At 48.0% G+C, this 11,298-nt stretch overlaps 1 protein-coding gene across 1 annotated transcript in view; it reads right to left on the reverse strand.

The window, feature by feature from the left end:
* Positions 1–1,969: 1,969 nt before the first annotated feature.
* Positions 1,970–11,298, reverse strand: part of LOC140493874 (CD59A glycoprotein-like) — a gene marked incomplete at its 5' end in the record, with an annotated part of 17,611 nt that continues 8,282 nt past the window's right edge. The window contains 3 exons of the mRNA XM_072592867.1: positions 1,970–2,791; positions 3,311–3,412; positions 4,317–4,396. Coding sequence (XP_072448968.1) covers positions 2,580–2,791; positions 3,311–3,412; positions 4,317–4,396 — 394 coding nt within the window. The remainder of the gene's footprint in view (positions 2,792–3,310; positions 3,413–4,316; positions 4,397–11,298) is intronic.

An 11,298-nucleotide genomic window follows, 5' to 3' on the forward strand; every position in this document is an offset into this window, starting at 1 on the left:
GTGCTTGTTAAAAAGAACCACCTCATTATTCTAATCCCATGTTCCAGCACTTGGCTGAGAGCTTTGTATGGCTTGGCATGGTGACAGGAGGCCATTGGACCCATTGTATACATACCCACTTCCAAAAGAACAGCCCAGTTAGTCCCACTCTCCAGTCCCAAGTCCATAGCCTTCTAAATTCATCACTTACAAATACATATCCAGCTCTCTTTTGAAACCTCTAGTGGAATTCAGCAACATGTTCCAAATCCGAACTGAGTAAAAGAGTTTCTCATCTCATTCCTCGCTCTCTTGCTGACAATCTTGAAATCTGACCTTTACCCTGTAAAAATTGATTATAATTTTGAACACCTCAATAAATTACATCTTAACCCTCTCTGCTCCAAGGAGAACAAGCCTGCTTCCTGTCTGTCCTAGCTATGTCCCTCATAACTTTATCCATCTCAAACATGTCCCTCTCAATCTCCTCTGCTCCAAGGAAAACAGCCCTAGTTTGGCCAATCTCTTCCAAACAAACTCTCCAGTTCAGGTCACATCCTGGTAAACCTCTACACCCTCTCCAGTGGAATCACACCCCTCCAGAATTCCAGAACTGCACACAATACTAACTGCATTCTAACCAATATTTTGTACAGTCTCAGCATCACCTCCCTGATCTTAAACTCTTGTGTCTCAGCTACTAAAGGCAAGTAGCTCACGGGCCTCATTAAACCTTTTATCTAAGTGTCCCTCTACCTTCAGGAACTGGTGTACAAATATACCAAAACCCTACTGTTCAGATACTTCCTTGCCTTGTTAGTCGTGTCCAACTGCATCACCTCACAATTATCAGGACTCAAATTTCTTTTACCAAAGACCAGCCTATCTATAGAATCATAGATGTACAGCATGAAAACAGACCCTTCGGTCCAGGCTGACCAGATATCCATTCCTCCTGTAATTTAAGGCTATCCTCCTCACTATTCTGGATTATCTGTGAAGTTACTGATCAATCTCTTAAATTCAAATCTAAATCATTTATATGTGCCACAAACAGCCAGGGCCCCAACACGACCCCTGTACGACCTCACTCAACACAGACTTCCAATCGGAAGATACCCTACAACCATCACCCTCTGTGAAACTAGATGTGGATCCAATTGGCCGAAATTCCTTGGCTTATATTCTTTGCTATCAGTCTCCCTTGCGGGACATTATCAAAAGCACTACCCTGGTCATCTCTGTGAAAAATACAATCAAGTTTGTCAGGCATCATCTCCCCCTAACAAAACCATGCTGACTGTCCTTGATTAATCCCTGCATCTCCAAACGCAGATTCATTCTGTTCCCTCAGAATTGCTTCCAGTAGTTTCCCCATCGCTCAGGTTAGACTGACCAACCTGTAGCTCCCTGGGTTATTCCCCTGTTCTCTTCTAGAATAATGTTGCCACATTGGCTAGCACCACCTTTTATTGCGATTACAAGTCACTGAAATATAGTTTTAGATTTTATGAAAATCCCCTAGATTCCAGCCAGAAAGTTGGGAAAAGAAGTCATAAAATATGATTTCATGACAATGTCTGAATGCTCTGCTGCCTGTGTCTGAAATTCCATTCCCAATCCAGCCTGTGATTATAAACCAACATTGGCACCTGGACAACCCATGTGCTGACGTTAAAATTTCTCACCTTCATTTTGAATCCAGCCATGGCTTTATCCCTTCCTATGTCTAATCCCATCTAGCCCCACAATCCTCACAGACATGGTTTCAGCTGCCTAGATGAAGCTCTGGAATTCCTTTGTTTTCATCCTTGAAGATATTCCTTCAAACCTACCACTGAAAGGGGGTACTGATGGGCTGACATCTCGGTGTGAATGCTCCTGCGAAGCCCCTTGGTGAGCTTGCTGATGCCAGTGCCATCCTCTCACAAGTGGGTAGCGTTCCCCTTCACTTCCTGCTGATAGTCAGAACATCACAACAACCCCAGGCTCATCCCAAAAGAGGACTTTTATTGTTCAATTGACGGAAGTTGTCAAATGCTTAATACAAAAGCATCAGCTAGCTGCTTCATTCAGCATACATCTGTAATGCGACATAGATGATAAGCTCTGAACTGTTTCACAGATTCTAGTGCATACGGGGTTTAGACAAGGCTCAGCCACTCCATCTTGTCTAGTGTAGTTTAACATAGGCATCTTCCTAGTCAGGGATTACCCACTAGTGTGGGTGCCATGTTATAGCAGTGGCCAGGCCAGGCAGCTATAGATTATGAAAGATAAAGCAAAGGAGTTAATGTTTAAAACGCAACTGGAGTTCTAAGAGTTGGCAGTGGCTGACTGAAGCTCTGTTAAATGCAGGGATCCTGATGGCAAGCACACATCCTGAACACTCCCATCCTAAAGTCAGGATGCCAGTGACCTCCCCTTCTGGATTAGTTTACCAAACAGGAATAATGTCAGAAACAATGGGGAAGGGACAGACTGTTATAAAGTCATATTCTCATAAACATGGTTATATCCGGCAGATACAATTTGGAAATGCTTTCAGAGGCCAGCCTTCTATTTCAGGACGCATGCTGTGGTCACACTTGACTCCAGTTTCAGAAGCTGGCACTACACCACCCAGCAAGAGGAGCGAGGAGAGCCAGTAGGCCGAGGGTCCCAGCTACCCTGGAGCTGCCACTTCGGGAGTTACAGAGGTCCCAATTACAGCAGCTGAAGGTGAAATCCAAATCCCTGCTGTACTCAGCCTTCACTGCCTTGGCATGACATTCCCGATCAGTCCAACAGCGACGTAACAACCGGTGAGAAGCTGCAAACAAAACACAATGCTTTAGTGCCTTTCAGTAGAAACTATCAGAAAGGAGTCAACAGGAGGAAGGATAGAGGGCTGGGGAAAATCCAGATCCAGCAACAAGCAAACTAGGCCAGTCGGAAAGAACTGACAGCAACGGACAGCCAAGGGCACGCAACCGGGGGAGAAAGGAATCACAGGGGCTGGGTTTGGGGAATTGGTTGGCTGAGTTGGTTCGTGGGCAAAGAACCCGAGGCCGATTATGAGGGAGGAAGCAGTAGCTAGAACAAAGCAGCTGTGCAGAGCTGGGACACCTGCTGGCGATGCTTCATTCAGAACACTCTAGAGGAGCCAAGGACTGCAGTGGGACAAGAAAGCAGCTCACCAACACCGTCTCAAGGGAAATGAAAACCAGGCAATAGAAACTGGAGCTGGCAGCACAACAACAACACAGCCCGAGTCAACAAAAAGCACTCTGGGAATGCTTGGATTCAACACTAATTTTTGAAATCATCACAAGGGCAGATGTTAACCCACCTTGAGTAATATTCAGACAGACATTGAAGTTTGCTGGACACTTCTCCTTCGAACACAACAAGTCATTGTCAGAGTCACATGTATAACATGTAATAGCATAACCTGGTGCAGTGTCAAGACAAATAAACAAACAACGCATTAGTTTCACATGGTAAACGACACCCGTCACAACCAAAACAGCAATCTCAGTGTGAACAAGAGAGAGAGAGAGAAGATGGAGCAGATACACACACTCGTTCACATGCTGTGTGTGTATGGACCAGGTTTCAGTGAGAGTGTGATTGAGAGACACAGAGGGGAGGTCTCCCTATATATCTGCTCCTCAATTTCCCACTGACTATGGCAGGGGCTTGGCTATATTTCAATACCATCAAAGTGATCGCCCACTTATCTCGGAGTTCCACCGATATAGCTTCACTGGACGTCCCATCAGAAATATCCTAAATACAGCACTAATGATTTCCCTAATCCAAAATACCCACACCCCTCTCTCCCCCACCCCCTTACCTCCTTTTCTACCCTTTCCAAAGCATGTTAACCTCAGAACACTGAGCTGCTGACCCTGTCCTTCCCTCAGCCAGGTCTCAGTAATATCTTTGATATCCCAGAGTTTATCTGCCTCACCTTCAGGCCTCTTGCACTGAGGTTAGTGTGGTTTAATTCATCCTTACTTCCTCGTCCCCTGCTGTGCCTGGTTAACTTGCTCCATTAAACTTCAGATCCAGCCTCAGCCTTCTCTCATTACTGCTCAGAAAATGCCCCCAACCTCAGCCCCACCCCATCCCCCTGATGCCCCCACCATCTTTACAGAGAGAGAGTGTGGGCGATTCACTGTGGATGTAGATGAGAGACACAGTCAGTGAGTGTGTCTGCAGCAGCTCCACTAAATGAGAGTGAACAATTTGGAGAGTCGGCACCCTCCCTGATCTCCATCCCTTTCCCACTTTGCTTAAAACGGACAAACATTTCACACTGTCATCCCACTCGGAAAAAGTCACTCACTCACCAAGTGTAGAGACAGACAGGAGGAGTAAACTCTTCAGTAATACGTGGGCCATAGTTCCAGCAGGTCCTCGGCCCTCCCACCTGTCCAAGTGAAAGGGCATTGTCAGTGTATACCAGGGGCTCCCAGACACCCACATGGCACTGTCCCTCTCCGGGTCTCATCCCTGAGAGCGCCCTCTCGCTCTTTCTATCTCTACCTGGCCCTGTCATATCCCACCCTTCCCTCACCCACTGACACATCTTCTGTCCCCCTCCCCCATTCTCTCTAACATTCCCCCGTCACATTCTCTCTGTCACGTTTTCTCTCTCCATCACATTATCTCTCTCTCTCTCTCTCCACCCTGTCACATTCTCTCTCCCCCTCTCACACACATTCCCCCTTGCTGCCCCACGCTCCCTCTCTCTCTCTGTCCCGTTCTCCCTCCCTCTCTCTCACTGTCCCTGTCTCGTTCTCCCACTCACTCACTCCCTCTCTCTCTGTCCCATTCTCCCTCTCTCACTCTCTCTGTCCCGTTCTCCCTCCCTCTCTCTCACTGTCCCTGTCTCGTTCTCCCACTCACTCACTCTCTCTCGCTCTGTCCCGATCTCCCTCTCTCTGTCCCGTGCTCTCTCTCTGCCTCTCTGTCCCGATCTCCCTCTCTCTGTCCCGTGCTCTCTCTCTGCCTCTCTGTCCCGATCTCCCTCTCTCTGTCCCGTGCTCTCTCTCTGCCTCTCTGTCCCGATCTCCCTCTCTCTGTCCCGTGCTCTCTCTCTGCCTCTCTGTCCCGATCTCCCTCTCTCTGTCCCGTGCTCTCTCTCTGCCTCTCTGTCCCGTTCTCCTTCTCTGCCCCTCTTAAGTGCGCACAAGACAATTTTCTGATTCAGTATGTGGATGTACCTACTAGAGAAGGTGCAAAACTTGACCTACTCTTGAGAAATAAGGCAGGGCAAGTGACTGAGGTGTCAGTGGGGGAGCACTTTGGGGCCAGTGACCATAATTCTATTAGATTTAGAATAATAATGGAAAAGGATAGACCAAATCTAAAAGTTGGAGTTCTAAATTGGAGAAAGGCCAATTTTGATGGTATTAGGCCAGAACTTTCGAAAGCTGATTGGGGGCAGATGTTCGCAGGTAAAGGGACGGCTGGAAAATGGGAAACCCTCAGAAATGAGATAACAAGAGTCCAGAGAAAGTATATTCCTGTCAGGGTGAAAGGGAAGGCTGGTAGGTATAGGGAATGCTGGATGACTAAAGAAATTGAGGGCTTGGTTAAGAAAAAGAAGGAAGCGTATGTCAGGTACAGATAGGAGAGATCGAGTGAATCTTGCGAAGAGTATAAAGGAAGTAGGAGTATACATAAGAGGGAAATCAGGAGGGCAAAAAGGGGACACGAGATAGCTTTGACAAATAGAATTAAGGAGAAATCCAAAGGGATTTTACAAATACATTAAGGACAAAAGGGTAACTAGGGAGAGAATAGGGCCCCTCAAAGATCAGCAAGACAGCCTTTGTGTGGAGCCGCAGAAAATGGGGGAGATACTAAAGGAATATTTTGCATCAGTATTTACTGTGGAAAAGGATATTGAAGATATAGACTGTAGGGAAATAGATGGTGAGACAAAATGTCCAGATTACAGAGGAGGAAGTGTTGGATGTCTTGAAACGGTTAAAGGTGGATAAATCCCCAGGACCTGATCAGGTGTACCCCAGAACTCTGTGGGAAGCTAGAGAAGTGATTGCTGGGCCTCTTGCTGAGATATTTGTATCATCGATAGTCACAGGTTAGGTGCCGGAAGACTGGAGGTTGGCAAACGTGGTGCCACTGTTTAAGAAGAGTGGTAAAGACAAGCCAGGGAACTATAGACCAGTGAGCCTGACCTCGGTGGTGGGCAAGTTGTTGGAGGGAATCCTGAGGGACAGGATGTACATGGATTTGGAAAGGCAAGGACTGATTCGGGATAGTCAACATGGCTTTGTGCCTGGGAAACCATGTCTCACAAATTTGATTGAGTTTTTTGAAGAAGTAACAAAGAAGATTGATGAGGGCAGAGCAGATGATGTGATCTATATGGACTTCAGTAAGGTGTTCGACAAGGTTCCCCATGGGAGACTGATTAGCAAGGTTAGATCTCATGGAATACAGGGAGAACTAGCCATTAGGATACAGAACTGGCTCAAAGGTAGAAGACAGAGGGTGGTGGTGGAGGGTTGTTTTTCAGACTGGAGGCCTGTGACCAGTGGAGTGCCACAAGGTTCGGTGCTGGGTCCTCTACTTTTTGACATTTATATAAATGATTTGGATGCGAGCATAAGAGGTACAGTTAGTAAGTTTGCAGATGACACCAAAATTGGAGGTGTAGTGAACAGTGAAGAGGGTTACCTCAGATTACAACAGGATCTGGACCAGATGGGCCAATGGGCTGAGAAATGGCAGATGGAGTTTAATTCAGATAAATGTGAGGTGCTGCATTTTGGGAAAGCAAATCTTAGCAGGACTTATACACTTAATGATAAGGTCCTCGGGAGTGTTGCTGAACAAAAAGACCTTGGAGTGCAGGTTCATAGCTCCTTGAAAGTGGAGTCACAGGTAGATAGGATAGTGAAGAAGGCGTTTGGTATGCTTTCCTTTATTGGTCAGAGGGTTGAGTACAGGAGTTGGGAGGTCATGTTGTGATTGTACAGGACATTGGTTAGGCCACTGTTGGAATATTGCGTGCAATTCTGGTCTCCTTCCTATCGGAAAGATGTTGTGAAACTTGTAAATCTTTTCTGGACCCTTCAAGGATGTTGCCAGGGTTGGAGGATCTGAGCTACAGTGAGAGGCTGGGGCTGTTTTCCCTGGAGCGTCGGAGGCTGAGGGGTGACCTTTTAAATGTTTACAAAATTATGAGGGGCATAGATAGGGTAATAGGCAAAGTCTTTTCCCTGGGGTCGGGGAGTCCAGAACTAGAGGGCATAGGTTTAGGGTGAGAGGGGAAAGATATAAAAGGGTCCCAAGGGGCAACTTTTTCACACAGAGGGTGGTACGTGTATGGAATGAGCTGCCAGAGGATGTGGTGGAGGCTGGTACAATTACAACATTTAAGAGGCATTTGGATGGGTATATGAATAGGAAGGGTTTGGAGGGATATGGGCCAGATGCTGGCAGGTGGGACTAGATTGGGTTGGGATATCTGGTCGGCATGGACGGGTTGGACCGAAGGGTCTGTTTCCATGCTGTACATCTCTATGACTCTATCCCATGCTCCAGCTCTCTCTCTCTCTCTGCCCCTCTCTCTCTCTTTCCCCCCCAGTCCTGTTCTCCCTCTCTTCCACCCCCCAGTGCCATTCTCCCTCTTTCGCTCACGCCTCTCTCCCCCCTCCCGTCCCGTTCTCCCTCTCTCTCTCCCTCTGTCCTGTTCTCCCTCTCTCTGTCTCGTTCCGCCCACTCTCTATCCCGTGCTCCCTCTCTGTGTCCCATTCTCCCACTCGCGCTCTCTCTCTGTCCCATTTTCCCTCTCCCACTCTCCCTGTCCTCTCTCTCACTCTCTGTCCTGTTCTCCATCTCTCTCTCTCTCTTTCCCACCCCCCGTCCCGTTCTCCCTCTCTGTTCCCTCCCACTCTCACTCTCCCCCTCTCTCTGTCCCATGCTCAGTCTCTCTCTCTCTCTCTCTCTCCCATTCTCCTCCCCCCCCCGCCCGTCCCATTCTCTCCCTCTCTCTGTCCCATTTTCCATCTGTCTGTCTGTACCGTTCTCCCGCTCCCACTCTCTCCGTCCTTCTCTCTGTTCCGTTCTCCCTCTCTCCCCCCTCTGTCCCATTCACCCCCAACTCTCTCCCCTCTGTCTGGCCCGTGCTCCTTCTCCCCCTTGCCCCGTTTTCTCTCTCTCTCTCTCTCTCTGGCACATTCTCTCTCTCTCTCTCTCTCTCTCTCTCTCTCTCTCTCTGTCACATTCTCTCTGGCACATTCTCTCCATCCTTCTCTCTGTTCCATTCTCCCTCTCACCCCCCCGTCCTGTTGACTCTCCCTCTCTTCCCCCTCTGTCTGTCCCGTTCTCCATCTCTCTGTCCCGTGCTCTTTCTCCCTCTCACCCCGTTCTCTCTCTCTCTCTCTCTCTCTCTCTCCCTGTCGCACACTCTGTCTCTCTCTCTCTGGCACATTCTCTCGCTCTCTGTCACATTCTCTCTCTCTGTCACATTCTCTCTTTCACTCTCTGGCACATTCTCTCTCTCTTTCACACATTCTCTCACTCTCTGTCACATTCTCTCACTCTCTCTCACATTCTCTCTCTCTCCCTCTGTCACATTCTCTCTCTTTCACACTGTCAAATTCTCTCTCTCGCTCCCTGTGACATTCTCGCTCTCTCTGTCTCTGTCACATTCTCTCTCTCTCTCCGTCACATTCTCTCTCTCTCTCTTTCTCTCTCTGTCTGCCACATTCTCTCTCTCTCCCCCTGCCTGTCACATTCTCGCTCTCTGTCACATTCCCTCTCTCTCTCTCTCTCTGTCTGTCTGTCACATTCTCGCTCTCTCTCTGTCACATTCTCTCGCTCTGTCACATTCTCTCTCTCTGTCACATTCTCTCTTTCACTCTCTGGCACATTCTCTCTCTCTCTCTCTCTCTCTCTGTAGGTCACATTCTCTCTCTCTTTTACACATTCTCTCGCTCTCTGTCACATTCTCTCACTCTCTCACACATTCTCTCTCTTTCACACTGTCAAATTCTCTCTCTTGCTCCCTGTGACATTCTCGCTCTCTCTGTCTCTGTCACATTCTCTCTCTCTCTCCGTCACATTCTCTCTCTCTCCCCCTGCCTGTCACATTCTCGCTCTCTGTCACATTCCCTCTCTCTCTCTCTCTCTGTCTCATTCTCTCTCTCTCTCTGTCACATTCTCTCACACTCTCTCTCTCTCTCACATTCTCTCTCTCTATCACATTCTCTCTCTCTCTCTCTCTCTCTCTGTCACATTTTCTCTCTCTCGTGTCTGTCACATTTTCTCTCTCTCCTGTCTGTCACATTCTCTCTCTCCTGTCTGTCACATTCTCTCTCTCTGTCACATTCTCTCTCTCTGTCACATTCTCTCTCTCTCTCTCTCTCTGTCACATTCTCGCTCCTCGCTTCTCGCTCTCTCTGTCTGTCTCATTGTCGCTCTCTGTCACATTCTCTCTCTCCTGTCTCACATTCTTTCTCTCTCTGTCACATTCCCTCTCTCTCTCTGTCTGTCACATACTCTCTCTCTGTCTGTCACATTCTCGCTCTCTCTCTGTCACATTCTCTCTTTGTCACATTCTCTCTCTCACTCGCTGTCACATTCTCTCTCTCTGTCACATTCTCTCTCTCTCTCTCTCTCTCTCTCTCTGTCACATTCTCGCGCTCGCTCAGTCGGTCTGTCACATTCTCTCTCTCTCTCTCTCTGTCACATTCCCTCTCTCTCTCTGTCACATTCCCTCTCTCTCTCTGTCACATTCCCTCTCTCTCTCTGTCACATTCTCGCTTCTCGCTCTGTCTGTCACATTCCCTCTCTCTCTCTCTCTGTCACATTCCCTCGCTCTCTCTCTCTCTGTCACATTCCCTCGCTCTCTCTCTCTCTGTCACATTCCCTGTCTCTCTCTGTCACATTCTCTCTTCTCTGTCACATTCTCGCTCTCTCTCTCTGTCACATTCTCGCTCTGTCTGTCACATTCTCTCTCTCTGTCACATTCTCTCTCTCTCTCTCTCTCTCTCTGTCACATTCTCTCTCTCTCTCTCTGTCACATTCCCTCTCTATCTCTCTCTCTCTGTCACATTCTTTCTATCTCTCTCTCTCTCTCTGTCACATTCTCTCTCTGTCACATTCTCTCTCTCTCACTCTGTCACATTCTCTCTCTCTCTCTCTGTCACATTCCCTCTCTATCTCTCTCTCTCTGTGACATTCTTTCTATCTCTCTCTCTCTCTCTCTGTCACATTCTCTCTCTCTCTCTCGTGTCTGTCACATTTTCTCTCTCTCGTGTCTGTCACATTCTCTCTCTCTCTCTCTCTCTCTCTCTCTCTCTCTCTCTCATGTCTGTCACATTTTCTCTCTCTCGTGTCTGTCACATTCTCTCTCTCCTGTCTGTCACATTCTCTCTCTCTGTCACATTCTCTCTCTCTCTCTGTCACATTCTCGCTTCTCGCTCTGTCTGTCACATTCCCTCTCTCTCTCTCTCTGTCACATTCCCTCGCTCTCTCTCTCTGTCACATTCTCTCTCTCTCTCTCTCTCTCTGTCACATTCTCGCTCTCTGTCTGTCACATTCTCGCTTCTCGCTCTCTCTGTCTGTCTCATTGTCGCTCTCTGTCACATTCTCTCTCTCCTGTCTGTCACATTCTCTCTCTCTCTCTCTCTCTCTCTCTCTGTCACATTCTCTCTCTCTCTCTCGTGTCTGTCACATTTTCTCTCTCTCGTGTCTGTCACATTCTCTCTCTCCTGTCTGTCACATTCTCTCTCTCTGTCACATTCTCTCTCTCTCTGTGTCACATTCTCGCTTCTCGCTTCTCGCTCTGTCTGTCACATTCCCTCTCTCTCTCTCTGTCACATTCCCTCGCTCTCTCTCTCTGTCACATTCCCTCGCTCTCTCTCTCTGTCACATTCTCTCTCTCTCTGTCACATTCTCTCTCTCTCTCTCTCTGTCACATTCTCGCTCTCTGTCTGTCACATTCTCGCTTCTCGCTCTCTCTGTCTGTCTCATTGTCGCTCTCTGTCACATTCTCTCTCTCCTGTCTGTCACATTCTTTCTCTCTCTGTCACATTCCCTCTCTCTCTCTGTCTGTCACATACTCTCTCTCTGTCTGTCACATTCTCTCTCTGTCATATTCCCTCTCTCTCTCTGTCTGTCACATACTCTCTCTCTGTCTGTCACATTCTCTCTCTGTCACATTCTCTCTCTCTCTCTCTCTGTCACATTCTCGCGCTCGCTCAGTCGGTCTGTCACATTCTCTCTCTGTTTCTCTGTCACATTCCCTCTCTCTCTCTGTCACATTCCCTCTCTCTCTCTCTGTCACATTCT

This window comes from Chiloscyllium punctatum, chromosome 22 (assembly GCF_047496795.1).
Source record: "Chiloscyllium punctatum isolate Juve2018m chromosome 22, sChiPun1.3, whole genome shotgun sequence".
NCBI classification, from domain to species: Eukaryota; Metazoa; Chordata; class Chondrichthyes; order Orectolobiformes; family Hemiscylliidae; genus Chiloscyllium; species Chiloscyllium punctatum.